Genomic DNA, 22,091 nt, shown 5'->3' with positions numbered 1-22,091 from the left:
ATACACAGGAGTATACCTTGATTAAAATAGCTTCTGGGTTGATATTTCAATGAGTCGAGTGGAAGGGGTAGACATCAACCAGTCGCAGCTGTTTCTCGACCTCCACGTGCTTGCTTTGTTGACTGTTCTGTAGGTTCGTGCAGGGTCTTGCCAAGTGAGGCAGATTACAGGCGATTGCATGGATCGCATACTTACAGCTAGCCGACACCATAGCACCCTCTTCTCGCCCCACCCCCACCCATCATGTCAAATTACTGTTTTACTCTATGTGAGACTAACGTTATTTTACCTTAAATGACGCAAGGAAAATGCTGAGACGATTCCTTAACAAAGTTCCGTATGATTACCTCCGATATTCTTCTCCACGCCAGTCTCCTGTTTCACCTTTCCGATATTGAAGACACGTGAAACTCTCATCTTTCATTGCCCACATCCATACCCGAGTTCCCCAATAGACGCCAGTGATATGGGTCTGGTCTCGGAAGAAAATCATAGTTCTGAACCATCAAGAGCCACACATGACATAAACCTTTAATCGCCACACATTCCGATAGAAACGATCGCCATCAGGCGAGGTAAAACTATTTACGTGAGCCTGTATGTACGATATTTACTGTAGCGTCAATACTAATAAAAAGTTATACTGTTTCACTGTCGTCTACACTCAAATGGCTCTGAGCACTATGGGACTTAACATCTGAGGTCATCAGTCCCCTAGAACTTAGAACTACTTAAACCTAACTAAGCTAAGGACATCATACACATACATGCCCGAGGCAGGATTCGAACCTGCGAGTCGTCTACACTAAAATAAAAATTTAACTGTAGTGATGCAATTATGTATTTTTAATTTTACTGGCGGCATAGTAGGAATCATACCTCACAAGATAATGTAAGTAATTTTTCATTCCCTTGTGACAATCGTTTCAATTGTAGCAGCCTTGGCGTCTCATAAACACGACTTCAAATATTTACCAACTGTAGGGTACCACCACCAAAAGACATGTCGCGAGTAGCGGCTTGAATACTTTTTATCACCACTTAAACGACAAAGAGATGCGAGTGTTCTCAACACCAGATTGTCAATTTTCCACAGTGCCTCATCAAGCGAGGTCATGTTCATGGTGGTTCTTCCATAAGATGGTGATGTTTCGATAATTATAGGTGGTGTGCTGGAAAGAGGTTCTTGTCTCTCTCTTGCCTCGACTCCACATTACTCCATAAGCAATGAAACACGTACTCGTTCAAACGATACAGCCTTGCCACTGTAGAAGGAGTCCGGAAAATCGTGACGGAATCCCTCTCCATTATGATTATGCAAATAATCATTTTGCCCACGCACCCGCAAACGTCCAGTATTTTGTACACAGTTTTTCCAAACACGAGGAGATTGTCAGCTTACATCCGTATGCAACCAGACTTCCTTCATTTCTTCTTCTTTATAGTTCCACATGATACGAATAGTGAATAGTTCTAGAACTTGTCATTAAGAACAGATTCTCAGATTTGTTATGGAAGCCTTTGATGACATAGTGGCACATTCCTTTCCAGTATCCAAAGCTTAAGAACATAGAGCTCATCTGTAATCTCATCTGTAATCTGTTTAACTTAATGTCTGGTCTTCGCGTCTCCTATGTCCTCCCACTCGCCTCTAGTTCATTATGATCTGAGGTAGGCATCATTTATCTCGTGTTGGATGTCTTTTTGCGTAAAACTCGTCGTTTGTTTACTTGTAGGTGATAAACTGAAGTCCGCAGCTCGTGGTCGTGCGGTAGCGTTCTCGCTTCCAGCGCCAGATTCCCGGGTTCGATTCCCGGCGGGGTCAGGGATTTTCTCTGCCTCGTGATGACTGGGTGTTGTGTGATGTCCTTAGGTTAGTTAGGTTTAAGTAGTTCTAAGTTCTAGGGGACTGATGACCATAGATGTTAAGTCTAATAGTGCTCAGAACCATTTGAACCATTTTTGATAAACTGAAACAGATGTATCGCACGAAAATCGTTATTTTAATCCTTGAGAATGGAACTGCAGCTCCGAAACATGTTTGACAAAAATAGGAAAATAAAATGTTTTCACCGAGGAAAAAATATTATTAACAAACATGTCCCTAAACATTAAAATACAGGGTGAAAAGTATTTAAACCGGCAAACTCTGGGAGGTTGTAGGGGACATCAAAACAAATATTTTTCCCAAATGTCATTTTTTTTTTCCTACGAGGAGTCATTAAACCGGTAGAGGAAGATTTCTCTGGCGGCAAATTAACTAAACCAACAAACACTTTTCCATTTTTTTATGACCAAGAGACAACAACTAGGTAGCAGATAGGGCCCAATTAAACAGACTCCAACAACACCGACCCACACATTAACGAAGAACCGCACATGATGAGCGCTAGTAACTGTAGCATGTGGGTTATCCTCATTCCAAACATGCGAATTGTGCATGTTGAAGACTTCATCAAGCCCGAGCGTTGCTTCATCGGTAAATAACACAGAGGATGGAAATGTAGGATGCATTTCACACTGTTCCAGGTACCATTATGAAAACTGTGCTCTGGGTGGATAATCAACTGGTTCCAGGTTGTGGAGGTGCTGTAAGTGAAATGGACGTAATAGTTGCTCTCGAAGGACTGTTCTTACATTCGTCTGATTCGTCCCCATGTTACGTGTAACTGTACGAGTGCTAAATGAAGGATACCGCTCCACATGCTGCAAGACAGGTTCCACAAATTGAAGCGTTCTTACCGTGCGACGGCATCCCTGTCCAGGTAATCTGCTAAATGACTTGGTCTCAAGCAGACGTTGGTACACAGCATCAAAGGTCGTATGATGCGGGATACGGCGATTAGGATATTGTTGTTGATAAACCCGCTGTACAGCTCGTCCGTTGTGGTGCGCTACGTAGTACGCACCAACCATATCAGTGTACTCACTCCAGGTGTATCGCTCCATTAGTAAACAGAAACAATGCACTACTACACTGGTAGACAGCAGATGCCTACAACTGAAGAGCGTAATACGCCCTTTAACTACTAAAGATCGTAATACGGCCCCTATCAACTGAAGAGCGTAATACGGCCTCCAAAGGTTTAAATGATCCTCGTAGGAAAAAATGACATTAGGGGAAAATATTTGCTTTGATGTCCCATACAATCTCCCAGAGTTTGTCGGTTTAAATACTTCTCACCCTGTATAAAGTGATAAAATAAAATGGCAGATACGTACCCAGATAGCCATAAGGAAAAGCGCACGATATCTGGGACGGGTGACGTACACCGGCCCCAGATTGTATGCGCCTGGTGGATTAAGGATGAGGGATGGAGTGCCGGCTAGGCTGTATGAGATTTTTAGGGGTTTTCCACATCCCACTCAGTGAATACTGGACTGTTACACGATTCGCGAACATTTAGAAAACATTCGCTCATTTTTCGCATGAATAATATCTCATGCAGACAGTTCGGGTACACAATTCTGTTCCAAGGGGGTAACAGGATAGTGAGAGGAAGGACTGCTGGTTACCCTTTCAGTAAATCATGCCAGATCCGTTTGTAACCATCTGCGCCGATGCAGGACAGCGAACCAAGAAAGAAAAGAAGAAGAAAATGGAAATGACATTTAAAGCTTAAATCGACAAATCTAATTCGTGAAATAGTTAAGAGACAATATCTACAGGGAAATTTATGGGAAAAATTTCTCAGCCCTTCGAAATAAACACTGGTGTACGACACGGTGATGGCTTATCCACAGCTGGCCGCTGTGGCCGAGCCGTTCTAGGCGCTACAGTCATGAACCACGGGACCGCTACGGTCGCAGGTTCGAATCCTGCCTCAGGCATGGATGTGTGTGATGTTCTTAGGTTAGTTAGGTTTAAGTAGTTCTAAGACTAGGGGACTCATGACCTCAGACGTTAAAGTCCCATAACGCTTAGAGCCATTTTAACCATTTTTCAGCTTATCCACAGTTATTTTTAATTCAGTTCTAGAAAAAGAGTGAGACATCGGAATGAAAAAAATGATGAATTTAAGAAATTAAACTATTATTTAGATAAGTTTTACTAGAAATACTAGAAAGGAGAATCATTGGGAAAATGTTGTAACCATGAAAATCTACAGAGGGCTGGAAATTGTGCAATAACGATGAAATTTATCGAAACATGGAAAACATTTCAATGTTGTTGTTGTTGTGGTCTTCAGTCCTGAGACTGGTTTGATGCAGCTCTCCATGCTACTCTATCCTGTGCAAGCTTTTTCATCTCCCAGTACCTACTGCAACCTACATCCTTCTGAATCTGCTTAGTGTATTCATCTCTTGGTCTCCCTCTACGATTTTTACCCTCCACGCTGCCCTCCAATACTAAATTGGTGATCCCTTGATGCCTCAGAACATGTCCTACCAACCGATCCCTTCTTCTGGTCAAGTTGTGCCACAAACTTCTCTTCTCCCCAATCCTATTCAATACTTCCTCATTAGTTATGTGATCTACCCATCTAATCTTCAGCATTCTTCTGTAGCACCACATTTCGAAAGCTTCTATTCTCTTCTTGTCCAAACTATTTATCGTCCATGTTTCACTTCCATACATGGCTACACTCCATACGAATACTTTCAGAAATGACTTCCTGACACTTAAATCTATACTGGATGTTAACAAATTTCTCTTCTTCAGAAACGCTTTCCTTGCCATTGCCAGCCTACATTTTATATCCTCTCTACTTCGACCATCATCAGTTATTTTGCTCCCCAAATAGCAAAACTCCTTTACTACTTTAAGTGCCTCATTTCCTAAGCTAATTCCCTCAGCATCACCCGACTTAATTAGACTACATTCCATTATCCTTGTTTTGCTTTTGTTGATGTTCATCTTATATCCCCCTTTCAAGACACTGTCCATTCCATTCAACTGCTCTTCCAAGTCCTTTGCTGTCTCTGACAGAATTACAATGTCATCGGCGAACCTCAAAGTTTTTATTTCTTCTCCATGAATTTTAATACCTACTCCGAATTTTTCTTTTGTTTCCTTTACTGCTTGCTCAATATACAGATTGAACAACATCGGGGAGAGGCTACAACCCTGTCTTACTCCCTTCCCAACCACTGCTTCCCTTTCATGTCCCTCGACTCTTATAACTGCCATCTGGTTTCTGTACAAATTGTAAATAGCCTTTCGCTCCCTGTATTTTACCCCTGCCACCTTTAGAATTTGAAAGAGAGTATTCCAGTCAACATTGTCAAAAGCTTTCTCTAAGTCTACAAATGCTAGAAACGTAGGTTTGCCTTTCCTTAATCTTTCTTCTAAGATAAGTCGTAAGGTCAGTATTGCCTCACGTGTTCCAGTGTCAATAGTAATGAGAAAATCCAAGGCAGTACATAATCCAAAAAATTGTTCAAATATTTGTGGGATAAGAAGTCAAGAACAAGCTGGGTCTACGAATTAAAAGGGGATTCCGGAAAAAATAATAATAAATCTGTAGAAACGGTTGACAGAAGTGTTTAGGAATAAGTACTTAATATGGGAGGATTAAATGACAGGAGAATGAAAAAAACTGGTCTAATTAGGTCGGAAAAAATGAAGGAGAAACACAGTGAACCGATGAGAGCACTGGAAGGAGAAGAAATAAAAGAGTGACGAGTAATGAAATGAAACTGGTGCATGTTTATTAGCTGGCCCTCCGGAGAAGAAAAAAATGAATGCCACGTAACTGACCACTTACGGGGCACATGAGAAAAGTAATGAAACTGCTAACACTGGAAACGATCTGGCAAACGCTGTGTTGTTCTACATGTGTAGAGTGGTGTGTTCGTACCTTCTAGAAGCTCAGTCCGTGTTTCAGCTCCGTACAGCTATCACATGAGTTCTGAGAGCGCTATCAGCGAAGTTGTGTTTTTGTTCGTTTTTTGAAAATGGAACAGCGGAATTTAGAGCAACTTGTGTCCTCAAGTTTTGTATTAAACGTGGGGAATCCATAAGTGTGGCCTTCCAAAAGTCGAAGGAGGCCTTATCAAGAGTACAGGAGTTGTTCGCCAGCACAAATTGTTTTTGGAAGACCGTGGAAACGTTGAAGATGAACCTCGCTCAGGCAGACCTTCAATTTCAAAGGTCGAATGTATGATTGCTATTGTGAGATCAGATCGACGTTTAACAATAAGCATGATGGGTAACCTGTTAAGCTTAAATACTTTCACTGTGCACCAAAATTATGACCGAAGTTTTGCGCATGCGAAATATTCATGCCAAAATGGTGCCAAAAACCTCATGCAATTTTTTACTTCAAAAGCTCTTCCTTTTGATCCAGAGCTCTCCTGTTCACCTGATCCAAGTTGTTGTCACCCTTTTCTTTTCCAGAAATTTAAAAGGGTTTTAATAAGACGTCTTTTTGGGACTGCGGAGAGCATTCAAAAGAATGTAACCGACATGTTACACGCCCTACTAGCTGAAACCTATCATTTTTGCTACACTACTGGCCATTAAAATTGCTACACCACGAAGATGACGTGCTACAAACGCGAAATTTAGCCGACAGGAAGAAGATGCTGTGATGTGCAAATAATTAGCTTTTCAAAGCATTCACACAAGGTTGGCGCTGGTGGTGACACCTACAACGTGCTGACATGAGGGAAGTCTCCAACCGAATTCTGCCGGCCGCGGTGGTCTAGCGGTTCTAGGCGCACAGTCCGGAACCGCGCGACTGCTACGGTCGCAGGTTCGAATCCTGCCTCGGGCATGGATGTGTGTGATGTCCTTAGGTTAGTTAGGTTTAAGTAGTTCTAAGTTCTAGGGGACTGATGACCACTGTAGTTAAGTACCATAGTGCTCAGAGCCATTTGAACCATTTGAACCAACGGATTTCTCATACACAAAAAGCAGTTGCCCGGCGTTGCCTGATCGCATTGACGGCACTTTGAACAGTGGATGCCTCGTCTAAGGAGGAGAAATGCGTACCATCACATTTCCGACTTTGATAAAGGTCGGATTGTAGTCTATCGCGATTAAGGTTTATCGTATCGTGACATTGCTGCTCGCGTTGGTCTAGATCCAATGACTGTTAGCAGAATATGGAATCGGTGGGTTCAGGAGGGTTATACGGAATGCCGCGATGGATTCCAACGGCCTCGTATCACTAGCAGTCGAGATGACAGGCATCTTATCCACATGGCTGTAACGGATCGTGTAGCCACGTCTCATTCCCTGAGTCAACAGATGGGGACGTTTGTAAGACAACAACCATCTGCACGAACAGTTCGACGACGTTTGCAGCAGCATGGACTATCAGCTCGGAGACCATGGCTGCAGTTACCCTTGACGCTGCATCACAGACAGGAGCGCCTGCGATGGTTCTGTTTACAGCATCATGATGGTCGCATCCGTGTTTGGCGACATCGCGGTGAACGCACATTGGAAGCGTGTATTTGTCATCGTCATACTGGCGTATCGCCCGGCGTGATGGTATGGGGTGCCATTGGTTACACGTCTCGGTCACCTCTTGATCGCATTGACGGCACTTTGAACAGTGGACGTTACCTTTCAGATGTGTTATGACCCGTGGTTCTACCCTTCATTCGATCCCTGCGAAACTCTACATTTCAGCAGGATAATGCACGACCGCTGGTTGCAGGTCCTTTCTGGATACAGAAAATGTTCGACTGCTGCCCTGATCAGCACATTCTCCAGACCTCTCACCAACTGAAAACGTCTGGTCAATGGTGGCCGAGCAACTGGCTCGTCACAATACGCCAGTCACTATTATTGACGAACTGTGGTATCGTGTTGAAGCTGCGTGGCCAGCTGTACCTGTACACGCCATTCAAGCTCTGTTTGACTCAATGCTCAAGCGTATCAAGGCCGTTATTACGGCAAGAGGTGTTGTTCTGGGTACTGATTTATCAGGATTTATGCACCCCAATTGCGTGAAAATGTAATCATATGTCAGTTCTTGTATAATATATTTGTCCAATGAATACCCGTTTATCATCTGCATTTCTTCTTGGTGTAGCAATTTTAATTGCCAGTAGTGTATCAAGACTGGGAACGACTCCACCGGTGTGTAGCGGCCCAAGGGAATTATTCTGATGAGGACGTTATTGTTGTTTGGAAAAAGGAAAATTTTTCTAGATCAAAAATTAGTTTCATTACTTTTCTTACACACTTGGTAAAAATGTCATATCCATGCTTTGCCTCACGTACTTGCGCAGGGAGAATAATGTGAACCCTACAAGTGCGTGAGGCAAAGCACAGATATGAAATTTTCCTATTCGGTGCGAGCACATTTCCTACTTCACATGTTTGTATTCTAACCAGCCAACAGTTGCTCTTCTATTTTCTATTGGGTATACGCAAGGAGTCTGTCATAGGTTCAAGTAAGATCGCAGCAGGTGTCAGACGCACAAACGCTGCATATTGACTCCTGCGTACGTATAGGAGTGGCTCCTACGTACGTATAGTACTGCACCCGGCTGGAAACACATCAGAGTCGTGAGCGCTCCAGCGGTCGCCTGAATAAATCGTGCAGGGCGCAATGCGAGGCACAGTTAAGGGCTGCTAGCCGGGATCCCTTAATGGCCGCCGGGTCGATATTGGGTGCTATTTATGCTGTGCCAGCCGCCCAACCCGGCGCCCTTTGGTTTCCCAGCCCACGGCGACCTGCACGTGCCGAATGAATTAACAAGACGTACACCGAGACACAGGTCCTCCACGACCTTTCTTTTTCACTGTTCGCGTGCGCCGCTCCGCTGCCAATTTATTTCGTGCTCTTTCCCTGTGTTTCGCATCGGTTCGCGAGCTCCCGACGCCACACAGAAAGACGAAGTGTTCGTCCACTGATAAAGTGCAGGGGGGGGGGGGGGGGGGGGTTGTAGTCGTGAAAATAAAGCGGGAACCTCTCTGTTTGTATTGCCGAGTTTAAATGGCGGGCAGCAGACTCCCGTGTAGTGTATCTCTCTCATCAACTGGCTCTTCTGTGAAATGAAAAGCTGCCGAGGTGGAAGCAAGCAGCAGATATTGTTTAACGATAAACAACGGTCTTCCAATCACTGCATCTGTTACGCTCGCTTCCTGACTGATGAAAGTTTATTTTGTGCCTCATTAGCTTCATGAGCAAGGACGGACACATACGATAACAGCGTCGACACAGCTGAATAACAGTGTGGAATAGGAATCTGATTTGGGGTCCTAGGACCACCCTGTGTCGGGCTGGTTAATTTGAAGTTGGAACAGTTTCATCCATCCAACGCAGAGTATCACGTAATTGTAGTTACTGCGGTTTCTGTACACTTATGATACTGAATTAGATGTGGCCTTTTCCTTAACAGAAAATCGAAAGGATAACTGTGTTAAAAGCGGTGGTACACATTAGGAGAGAGCCGGCCGCGGTGGCCATGCGGTTCTAGGCACTGCAGTCCGGAATCGCGGGACTGCTACGGTCGCAGGTTCGAATCTTGCCTCGGGCATGGATGTGTGTGATGTCCTTAGGATAGGTTTAAGTAGTTCTAAGTCATAGGGGACTGATGACCTAAGATGTTAAGTCTCATAATGCTCAGAACCATTTGAGCCATTAGGAGAGAGGCGGGCGGTACGAGTAGGGTATCGCAGAAAACGGAGGGATTCAAGTAAAAATGATCAAAGATTAGAATGAGACACTGAACCAGAAAATAACGAAATATACAGCAGTTTTTACATCGTACCTCACAAGAGTTCTAATCACAATAACGCCTTTAATAAATTTTGAGGTGTAAGGGGCAATCAAAAAGTGTAATTTGACTGCGTTGCTGCAGCGTGTATGTAACGTAGTGTGACACCGATGTGGGTGTATATAAGCAGTGACATGTCGACAACGGGTTAGGATGGCATTCGTGTCTTGCTGGAGTGCGTTCGGTAAATACTGAAACGTTAAATATGGCGACGTCATTACCAAATGCGTTCAGACAGGAGCAACGTGCAGCCATTCTTTTCTGGGCTGCCGAGTGACAAACGCAGGTAGACATTCATCGGAGAATGAAGAACGTGTATGAGGCAGCATGTATGTCGAAAATCACCCCTGCGGAATGGTGCGCGACGAGAGATGAGGGTGCTTCATTGAAAACGCACGCCCGATGGCACATACGCCAGTTCCAGTTGCAGACACACGAGCACACTCCTCCCCCATGGGATTATCAAGCTTTAGGTCCCTGAAAAAAAGGCCTTGAAGGTGAAGGTCGGATGATTCCTATCGGACGAGGCTGCGCAGCAGGCAGTTGCGGACTTCTCACGCAGCAGCAGATGGTGTTTTACCAAACGGAACGAGTATTTTCAACCTGGTGCGTCTGTGGAATGAATGGCCCAGTGCTTACGGCTGTTTTGCCTGGTTGGCTTGTTTTTACGCATTCGCGATTGTACGGCCTTCAAACGTAAACTTTTTAGGGCTCCTAAAACAAAAGCAACAAAGAACGATTTGATTTAGCTCTGGGATTTTCCCGCAGTGCCTAAGGTATATCTCGTAGTTTCAGTTTTCTAAGAAACGAAAGAAGTAGGACATTTATCTTAGGCATAGCTTGAGAATCTCGGTATTGTCTGTCTTGTGGAATCGCGTAAAAATGCAATTCTTTTCACTGCTAGGAATTCGGCTATTGTAAACGATTCATCTTTTCTGTTTTAAGATTGGATTGTGTACCGAACTTCTATATTGATTTGCAATAAATAGTAAATCAAATATAAATTTAGAAAGGGCAGCTAATCAAATTTTTACAGACATTAATAAGTGGTTCATAGCCAATTCACTGTCATTAAACTTCGAAAAGACCCACTATATGCAGTTCAGAACTTCCAAGAGATTTCCTTGTGATGGGTGTATAAAATATGATGACATGGAAATAGGAGAAGTTGAGAGTGTAAAATTCTTGGGATTACAACTTGATAATAAATTCAGTTGGGAGCAACGTACTAACGAACTGCTAAAGCGCCTAAACAAGTCTGTGTTTGCAATGCGAATCGTGTCACACATACAAGATATAAATATAAAAAACTGGCATATTTTGCTTATTTTCACTCCTTTATGTCATATGGTATCATATTTTGGGGTATCTCTACAAACAGAGAAAAATTTTTAGAGTATAATAAGAGTAATGAGAAGTGTAAATCCAAGAATATCATGTCGAAACCTATTCAAAGAATTGGGCATATTAACCACATCTTCTCACAATATTTATTCCTTAATGAAGTTTGTTGTAAATAATAGATCTCTTTTTCCAACTAACTGCTTAGTACACAGTATCAATACTAGGAATAAGAACAATATACACAAAGATTTAAAATCAATTACTCTTGCCCAGAAAGGAGTCCAGTATTCAGCAACACATATTTTCAATAAGTTGCCAGCAACCATTAAGAGTTTAGTTTCAGAAAAGGCACAATTTAAACATAATGTAAAAGAATTTTTGGTGGACAACTCCTTCTATTCCATCCACGAGTTTCTCAACAAGTCCAGTAAAGCATTTTAATGAAAATTTATTATACTTTAATTTTTGACAATACTTGGTTGTAATAGCTAAGAAACTAACAAATATCTGAATGATGGATTTAATGAAATCAGATGTAAGTATTAAACCTGTAAATATTAGAAGTTTAAATTTAATTCATGTACATAATTTTAGTGTTTATTGACTGAGAATCATTAAGATTAATGAAACTTAAGTTTTTCTAATTACATTTGTAATGTGTTTATCTGACATGTTCCACACCTAGGAGGATTCCCTCTTTTATGGGTCTACGGAATGAATAATTAATCTAATCTAATCTATATATCATAAGTGTTTGCTACTGATATTGGCATCTCTCTACAGTAAAAAGATTCATAAACGAATGTCCTTACTTGTAGGCGTTACTAACAGACACCTTTCTTTTAACGATCTCTATAAGAAATTGTAGTGTAAAAATAGCAAGGGTTTAATTTTAGTTCTTCGTATTAGTCTGGTCTCTTCGAATGAATGTCGTCCTTCGTTAATGTGCACTATGATAAAAATAGGTATATGGATCGTTGCTACTACAACGATACACGTTTGTAATGCGGCGATAATAGATCATACGATTTGTGTTAAAATGAATTCAATTCAACTACGGACACACAGTTTTAAGATAGTATTATGAACTTCAGCCTCACTTATCCTATCAAAAGAACGTACAGGATGCGTCACAGTGTATTAACTATATCAAATTTGAATAACATACAACTAACCACGAAACAAAATTAAACGTTTTACACAAAGTACGACATTTATTCAAGTTTACTTACGAAATACTACACAGCACAAATAATGATCATTCGCGGCTACACAATACTCGAGACATTTCACTCAGTTTTTGAACATATCTTCCATTACTGCTAGAATAATTACGGAACTTTCATTGTGAATTCGCTCTTTTAACGACTACGAGCTTCTCGGCCTGTCGGAGTAAGCTCTCGCCTTCGAATAGCCCCATAGATAAGAGTCTGGCACGATTAAATCAGGCGAGCGAGGCGGCCATTGGACGCAAACGCGTTTGGAAATTATGCGGTTATCAAACGCGTTACGGAGAACTTACTTGGTCCTGTTGGGTGTGTGGCATGCCGCGCCGTCTTGTTGGAATCAATTTTCGTAATTAGTGCTACGCACACGTTTGATGGTTTTAGGAATTCGGACGGTGCTCCGAAGCCCGGTTGACTTTCGATTCGATGCATTTGCAGATGCACCGAAGTTTCCAACCCATCTGAGTATTATTCCACGAGCAGGAATTGGATACCGTGATTGAATCTTGAAATGCTTACGTAAGGCACGTTGCGCGCGCACAGCAGATTCGCCGAAGCGAGAATAGCATTCCACCACGAACGCACGATATTGCTTCGAGCAGTTCGACGTGATTACTGACCTGTGTACGGGATGGACTCTCCACTCTATTAATAGACGACGCCACCGCCACTTTATCGTGTCTTAGTGCGGGTTATTCAAATTTGAATTCATTACCACAGAAAAAATTTTCAAGCTTTGTTAACTCGTGTCACTCTATTGCAGAAAATAAGATTGTAAATCGTCTCTGACTCGGACACTCCATGAGGCGGAGATAATTAAAAATCTAATACAAGAACAAGATGTCACTTCGTATTTGGCGGTTGCGTTGGTAAATGCGTGACGGTGGGACTTTAAGAAGAGACTGATGCGCAAGCATCTGTAAGAACAGCCAAAGTGTGAGACTGGTAGTATGGACCTTTGTTTTTCGTCTTACCAGGTTTGCGTTGGGTGGTCTGTTGTGTCTAGACAAGACAGCCTAGACACAATGAGAGGAAGCCGAAAGGCTCGCGCTTAAACTCACGCAGGCTGGCGTGAGGTCTGAAACAGGATACGTAATGAATGCTATAAAGAAAAGTACGTAGCTTCTGGAATACTTAACTTTAATCCATAATTGTAGAACATCGCTCTTGATGATACACGCTTCATATAATAAATATCAATTGAATACGGCGCCTTGCTAGGTCGTAGCAAATGTAGCTGAAGGCTATGCTAACTATCGTCTCCGCAAATGAGAGCGTATTTGTGAGTGAACCAATGCTATGAACGTCGGCTGTACAACTGGGCGAGTGCTAGTACGTTTCTCTAGACCTGCCATGGTGGCGCTCGGTCTGCGCTCACTGACAGTGGCGACACGCGGGTCCTACGTATACTACCGAACCGCGGCCGATTTAAAAGGTACCACCTAGCAAGTGTGGTGTCTGGCGGTGACACCACATGGTCAGAGTGAAATTTTTCTGCCATAGCTTCCCAAATAAGACACACAAAGCATGTCGTCCACATTTGCAGATATTTCTAGTGTCATAGAGATATGACGATGATACCAAAATACTGCCAACATAGCCCTGAACGATCTCCAGAATTTTGTCAGAGTAACTGGGTGTCAGATTGGACGGTGTACTCACACATGACGCGTAGCGTGACCGGGTTGCTGGTGCCCTTGCCCTCGGTGTTGGCGGCCAGACAGGTGTAATCGCCGGCGCTGAGCCGCGTCACTCCCTGAAGGACCAGGGACTGGTCGCTTAGGATTATGCCCGCCGTCACGTTGTGGTGCATCTCGCGGCCCTGCAACAGGAAGCACAGTTACCGAACACTGTCTTGGAACTACCTGTAACTGGCACATCTGAGAATAAAATGTGTTGAAGGGAACCATCCTTACTAACGAGCGACTGAAATAACCACTACGTATCTGACTCAGAAAACAATTAACACACCGCCGTCCGAAAGTTATATCAGACTGAAAAAATAAGTCTCAAGGAAAGAGAAATTGCAAATGTAGACGAAATTGAATAGGTACAAGATGACATAAAAGTCCACAAACACTTAAAAACGCACTAATTAGCAGAATAATATAGGTAGGAAGGTAAACCTTCACACTCATCCCTGAAATGACATGGAATTTTATCGAAACCTAAGACGACGCCAAAAACTGGCCAATAGATGACGCTGGACAGCAACACGTCAGTGACTCCGAATGGGAATCGCTTATAAAATGAGCTATAGTAAGAGAGGGAGTAAGATTCGGTAGCAGTCGCAGCATGTTGACTTTGCCAGGAAAGACACTGCGGGTGAATCTTTACTCTCGCACTGGAGGATACACTACTGCAGCTTTACAATAATATCGCGATAAGAGGAGTATTAGAACGGGTAAATGTCCCATGACAATCGTCGCTGTGAAGAAAATCGTGAAGTTTGAAGCCACGGTTTGTTTGGACAATCGGCTCCGTAATGGGCGACCGGACACAAGTGCTCTGCTGCTCAGGCAGTTCAAGCAGAAATGGAGACTTTTTTTTTCTTTGAGTAATCAGTCTGATGACTGGTTTGATGCGGCCCGCCCGAATTACTCTCCTGTGCCAATCTCTTCATCTCAGAGTAGAACTTGCAACCTACGTCCTCAATTATTTGCTGGATGTATTCCAATCTCTGTCTTCCTCTACAGTTTTTGCCCCTACAGCTCCCTCTAGTATCATAGAAGTAATTGCCTGCTATCTTAACAGATGTCCTATCATCCTGTCCCTCCCGCTTTCCTCTCCGATTCTAAGCACAACCTCAACATTCCTTACCTTATCAGTCCACCTCATTTTCAACACTCCCCTATAGCACCACATCTCAAATGCCTCGATTCACTTGCGTTCCGATTTTCCCACAGTCCATCTTTCACTACCATACAATGTTGTGTTCCAAACAAATATTTTCAGAAATTTCTCCCTCAAATTAGGGCCCATGTATGATACCAGTAGACTTTTCTTGACCCGGAATGCCATTTTTATGATTTTTTTGTCTGCTTAGCCTGTTCATCTCCACTTGCTGAGGAAATTACACACACTACTGTTTGGAGTGCACTGAGGCGTACCCTCCAATGCTATCCGTACAAAATCCAATATCTTCATGAACTCTCAGCCTCAGATTTTGTAACGGGGATAGCGTTTACATTGGGAATACTTCAAAAAATTGGGGGAAGACGACTATTGGTAGTTTAATATGTTGTCGATCGACGGAGTCCACTCCAGACTCAGAGGGTTCGTCAACACCTACAACTGCAGAATTTGGGCTAACGAAAATTCTAGAACTGTCGCGCAAACCCGATTGTCACGGTGTTGTGTGGATTTACCACATCAATTGTGATCGGAGCTGGGTGCTGCTTTTCAGCGTGACGGGTAAGAGGTATATTACAGAATCGCATCATCTGACTGCCAAACACGACTTTTATCCAGGATGGCGCTCCATCCCATACTGATGCACGTGTGAAAGATCTCTTGTGCACACCGTTTGGTGATGATCACGTGCTGAGCCACCACGTCCCTCGTGCTTGGCCTCCCAGATCCCCAGCCCTCCATCCTTGTGATTACTGCCGGTGGGGTTACCTAAAGTCGCAAGTCTGTCCCCATCTCCGGCCGTCATTAGGGATGCTAAAAGACAACATCCAACAGCAATTCCTCCCCAATCTCACTGACACCTTTTATAGTGTTGTTCACAACATTGTCCCTCAGTTACAGGTAACGTTAATGAATGGCTGCCAAAATGCTGAGTATTTGTTCTAAAGAGCCTCCATAGTCTTCGCTAAAAATCAGTTGTTATGTTAATTATTGCTTTTTTCATATGTGCACATTTTGTGCACTTTTCCCTGCTTTCAATAAAACCCTACGTCATTTCAAGCATTTGTGTCAATTTTTACCTCTCTATCTACACTATCCCGGGAAGTACGAATTTTCATAACGGGCTTTTGAGTCACCCTGTAATTCTTCATGCGACGGAATTTTACGATTGGTTTGAAGTTTTCGTTCATCTCTTCCAAGCGTTGCACAGTTATTTCTATTTCCACATAACTGATACATTCAACATCGTCTATAATATGTCTTCATCTACTACTATACTCTCAAGTTCGATGTCGAGCGCTTGGCAGAGATTACTTCCCGTACTGTCGGTTATTATGGATTCTTCCCTTTGTATTCACATCTAGAGCGCGAGAAGAACGACTGCTTAAAGGCCTCTGTGCGCACTGTAATTAGCCTAAACTTGTCTTTGCGGTTCCTACTAGAGCGACGTGTGTGGGTTTGTAGTACATTTCTAAATGCTGGTATCTGAAACGTGTTGAGTAGGCTTTCGCGAGTCAGTTGTCATCTTTCTTCAAGTGTCTGCCATTTCACAGTTTTCACTATCCCTTTGAGACTCTCTCATAGGTCAGTCAATGCTGTGCATTTTTGTTTGCGTTCTTTGTCACATGACAGCCATTTTTGCTAAGAGATCCACACAGCTGGGTAATACTGTAGAAAAGGTGCTACAGGCGATTTGTAAGCAGTGTCCATTGCTACGTAAGTCAGCATACTTTTGTACCTTTTGACAGTGAAAGTAAAATTTTCTGGGTTGTTCGGCCGCGTTATATTTCTTCTACGCAATATACGTTTCCACCCCTCTGCTCCGATCTTCTTTAGGATCTTGTGGTGTCTGCAGTTAGCTGAACCGTGGACAACGCAAGGTCCTGAAGAATTTCCCAGCAGAGCGGTCGAAGAGTCAATTGCTCGGAAGAAATGTGACGCGGCCTCGTAACCCTGAAGATTTTACCTTGTTCTTTGTTGAATACTTTTCCCATTAACCTACCAATGAAGCTAAGTCTTCGCCTACGACTAATTGTATGTGATAATTTAATTTCGTACGCCTGCAAACTGAGTTGACTAATGTAATTTGTGAGTTACCTCCACTGTCTTCAAAGTTTACTTTTTATCCCGTTGTGAATTGCATTATTTGACATTTCTGAACGTTAAAGTTAGTTGCAAATCTTTGCACCTCTCTGTAATTTTATCAGAGTCTGGCTGATTACTTCTGCAGGTTTTATAATAGCTACATTATAGATAACTACATCACCTGCAAAAAGTCTGAACTTACTTAATTACTTTTGTGCCCGGTCATGTATATACAACGTGAACAGTACGGGTCACAGTGCATTTCCCTTGGGCATGCATGAAGTTTCATCTGCTTCTATCTATGACTCTTTACCCAAAATAGCTGAATCGTAATTCCCCAATCAATTATAAATTTCGTTGGAATCCCCAAATCATTGTACTTTCCGTAACAAGCATTGATGTGGTACTGAGTAATATGATTTTCGGAAGGCAAAAGATAATGCAACTACTGTTTGCTTGGTCCATGGCTTTCAGGACCTCACGCTCACGCGTGGAAAGGGCGTGTGGACGTTTTCAGAAACTGTGGTGCTTGCTATGGGATGGGCCATACGTTTAGCGTACGCAGTAGCAGGGAGGACGTCGCTTGCTTACCGTATTTTAGTCTTTGTCTGATCCCAGAGCTTTTCATATCTACATTTTCTTTCAGCCCCAGTCAATGTACTGCTGCATGCCCTAGCAGACAAGGCACTAACGTGTCTCATCTTTAGGAAACAGTTTCCCATAGTCCTCTTTCACTACTTTATCCATTAAGACAAGTTCTGATATTCTTTGATACCAACACATATAAAAATCTCCAGATTTTCTCCACTTCTCGCTCTCCATAGCTTACACTTCACTTCCATACAGTTCTGTGCTCCGACATACACTTTCAGGTATTTTTATCTCTATTTCGTACCACTGTTTGACACTAGTAAACCAGCACAGGCCTTTTACTGAAGGAATTTCTTCGCATGCGCTACTCAGTTTCTGACATCGTTTTTTGGTTAGGTTATCCTGTGTGATCGTACCTCCTGAACAGGACAGTTCTCACTTCTTATTCTACTGTGACGTTTACAAACCTAATATTAATTACTTTTCAATGTCAATAAGCGTCACCAACAGCAGTATACTTTAAGATTTTTTATTTTATTCTGAAAGCAAACGGTTTCGGCAATTCATTTTCCCTTCTTCAGGTCCCGTATGCTTTCATCCAAATAAACGAACTTACCGTACAGCGCCATAAAACACTTGATATCGTGAAGTCCAATCGTTATACAAATGCTTCATACGAAGACGAAGAACAACATGCTGAGATGTTGAATAAAGGAAAACGAATCTTAATAAGCCTCAAGTTTTTTATCATGATTATACATTAACATCTTCTAACTAAAAACAAAAGAGGTTCGAATGCCTTTCCGCCTTGAATTACACTGGAGAGCCAAATAAACTAGAACACCAGCCTAATATCGAGTATGGCTCTGAGAGCACGTAGAAGTTCCTCAACAGGACGTTGCATGGACTCGACTAACGTCTGAAGCAGTGCTGGAGGGAACTGACACCATGAATCCTGCAGGGCTGTCCATAAATCCGTAATAGTACGAGGGGGCGGAGATCTTTTCTAAACGGCACGTTGCAATTCATCCCAAATGTGCTCAATAATATTCATGTCTGGAGAGTTTGGTGGCCAGCAGAAGTATTTAAACTCAGAAGAGTGTTCCTGGACCCAATTTGTAGAAATTATGGACGTGTGGGATGTCCCATTGTCCTGCTGCAATTGCCCAAGTCAGAAGGAATGCACTATGGACATGAATGGACGGAGATGATCAGACAGGATGTTTACATGCGTTTCATCTGTCCGAGTCGTTACCTAGTCATGTCAGGGGTCCCACATCACTCCAACTGCACACACCCCACACCATTACAGAGCATCCATCAGCTTGAATAGTCCCCTGCTGACATGCAGCGTCAATTGTTCATAAGGTTGTCTCCATGACCGTACACGTCCATCCGCTCGATACAATTTGAAACGAGAGTCATCCGACCAGGGAACAAGTTTCCAGTCATCAACAGTCCAACGTCGGTGTTGACGGACCCAGGCGAGCCGTCAAGCTTTGTGTGGTGCAGTCATGAAGGGTACACGAGTGGGCCTTCAGCTCCGAAAGCCCATATCGATGATGTTTCGTTGAATGGATCGCACGATCACATTTGTTCATGGCCCAGCACTGAAATATGCGGAAATTTGAGGAAGGGTTGGACTTCCTCATGTTGAACGATTCTCTTCAGTCGTCGTTGATCCCGTTCTTGCAGGATCTTTTTCCGGCTGCGACGATGTCGAAGATATGTTTCACCATGTTCCTAACACTCACGGTACACTAGTGAAATGGTCGTACGGGAAAATCCCCACTTCACCACGTTCGAACTCTCTTAATTTTTGATAACCTTGATAACCTGCCATTGTAGCAGCTGCACCAGACACTTGTTGTCTAATAAAGGTGTTGCCGATCGCAACGCCGTATTCTGCCTGTTTACATATATCGGTATTTGCGTACGCATGCCTACACCAGTTTCTTTGGCGCTTCAGTGTATATTGTGCTACTAGCGAGAGGAAGTACACCATTAATGTTCTTCGGTATACAGCAATATCATAGGCAGGGTGACGTCTATAGTTACTTAAAAAGCAGTTTGGATTATTAAGTACTAGGTGTGAAATAGGCGGAGATAACGAAAAAATATATACTAATAATAAGTGATATGACTTCTAGCTTCATAAAAAATGTCGAAGTGTACAAAGTCTACATAAATTCTAGTAGCCTAGCTATCTTGCTATAAATTCAACTAACATTGTAAACTCGCTATATCACAAGGAAGATGAAGAGTATCCGCATGACCTAGCAAGCAGGTGTATCACTGCCGGAAAATAATGCGTTAAAAGATCAACTAAATTATGTTTTGCAAATTTTGTTTAAAATATGTCAAATTTCATTATAAGTTAAAGCAATGTCATTTTACGGAAGGCAGTCAATGGATTCATATATGGAACAAGAACTACCACAGAAAGAAAGTTCTCATCAAATCTGTTGGGATGTTACCAACAGGAATATTGTTCACACGTGACTGTAAATGAGTTTAAATGACTACAGAAGAGAATATTTCGTGGAAGCCAGAGCTTTATAACGAAGGCAAATGTAAGAAGTTCGTATTGCTTAAAAGACAGGTCCTTAACCTTCAACTAAAGAAAAGATTTTTTGGCGAGCTACTGTAGCATAGTATTAAGTACATAAGATTAGGGAAGTTTCCGGCTTATTACAAGAAAATCAGTCAGAAAATACCACTTTTGATAAAGAAAAAAAAGAACTCCTGAACTTGCGAGGCAAGTATTTGGAGAGAATGTCGATAAAGATAGACGAGTTAATTCAGCTAATAACAGAGCAGATAAAAGCATTACTAGTTCGGTAGTAAACTCACGAGAGCCTGGTTAAGGCTTAATTAGGTGTTCGTGTGTTCCCTAACAAAGTTTGGTGGACTCTTCGAAGCAACGCACAAACTTCTGATACGCGCCGAAACACTACAGAAATCTTTAACAGTGTCGCTTAAAATATGTGAAAGATGCATTTACGCGTAGTCATTTTCCTAGGAGGAACACGAGGATTACTATTTAATCCTTAACAGAGCGAAGAGAAAAGCTGAGCTACTGTGAATATCAAAATATCAAAGAGTAGGTGATTTCCTGCTGAAATTATGTTTGATAAGGACGCGGATGACAACAAATATAACAGCACTGGATGGAATATGTTATCTGCAAGTGAAGAAGTAAAACTACGAACTGGGTGGTTAAACTTTATAAGTGCATGATTCAGGAAAAAAAAAAACGACGGAAGTCGGAAGTGGTGTAATGGTAAAAAAATGGACTCGCGTTCGTGTGGAGAGTGGCCTACATCACAGTCCCACTACGCAGTTTTAAGATCTACCTGATTTTCTAAATTCCTTAAGCAAATGTCATGGAAGTGTCTACGAAGGAGAGGAAAGAAAAACAGCCGATTTGCCTCCCCTCCTTTCACAATCAGATATATCACTGTAGTTACGTTCTGGTAGATGAGACATTCTAACTTGGTTGTTTTTGATCGTATAAAGCAAAACAATATGCGTAATGAGGTGATATGCCTCAGATGGACAAGACTCGGCAGCGAAAATTGCTAGTGTATAGGCGAGTTCCCCCAAATAATTTAAAAAAAAATGTTTCGGGATTTATTATTAGAATGAAGTTGTTTGCGAAAGAGCAACCGCCTTTACACTTGCGGAATTTGTGAATTCAGCACACTGGCTGGCTGGTTCAAATGGCTCTGAGGACTGTGAAACTTAACATCTGAGGTCATCAGTCCCCTAGAACTTAAAACTAGTTAAACTTAACTGACCTAAGGACATCACAAACATCCATGTCCGAGGCAGGATTTGAATCTGAGACCGTAGCAGTCGCGCGGTTCCGGACTGAAGCGCCTAGAACCGCTCGGCCACAGCGGCCGGCTTCAGCACACAAAAATCTACACTATCTTATCGTAAGCATCGCGGGGCACCCCTGTGTAATGTGGAACTGATCATTGGGTGTGACGAAAAGCGGAGCTGACAGTATAAGAGGGGGCGGGAAGTGTGGTGCTGTCAGTGGAGTAGCAGTAACACCAAAATGGTCGGGCAGGAGGTTTCAGTCACTTCCAACGTGAACTAGCCATGTCATGTAAACCAAGTAACACATCCATTAGTGTCACTTCAACCGTTCTAAACGTGCCCAAGTCGGCCACTGGGGCTGTGATTGTAATGCGGAAACGCAAAGAAATGACTGCGGCTAAACCAAAACCAGGCAGATCGCATGAACTGTCGGACAGGGACCGCCGAGCATTACGGCGGTTGGTTGTAGAAAACTTGCAAGAA

The 22,091-nt window shown here is 42.7% G+C and overlaps 1 protein-coding gene across 3 annotated transcripts in view; it reads right to left on the bottom strand.

Moving 5' to 3' along the window:
* The window catches only part of LOC124795068 (neural cell adhesion molecule 2), a 631,935-nt gene that overhangs the window by 232,935 nt on the left and 376,909 nt on the right, over positions 1-22,091 (bottom strand). For all 3 annotated transcript variants that reach the window (XR_007016641.1, XM_047258875.1, XM_047258876.1), the window contains exon 8: positions 13,914-14,073. Coding sequence is in view for 2 of the 3 variants with exons in the window: in XM_047258875.1 (XP_047114831.1) it covers positions 13,914-14,073 (160 nt within the window). In the remaining variant the exon portion in view is untranslated. The remainder of the gene's footprint in view (positions 1-13,913; positions 14,074-22,091) is intronic.

This window comes from Schistocerca piceifrons, chromosome 4, assembly GCF_021461385.2.
Source record: "Schistocerca piceifrons isolate TAMUIC-IGC-003096 chromosome 4, iqSchPice1.1, whole genome shotgun sequence".
Lineage (NCBI taxonomy): Eukaryota > Metazoa > Arthropoda > Insecta > Orthoptera > Acrididae > Schistocerca > Schistocerca piceifrons.
Note: the sequence above shows the minus strand (reverse complement) of the source record. Positions and strands in the feature narration are given on the sequence as shown.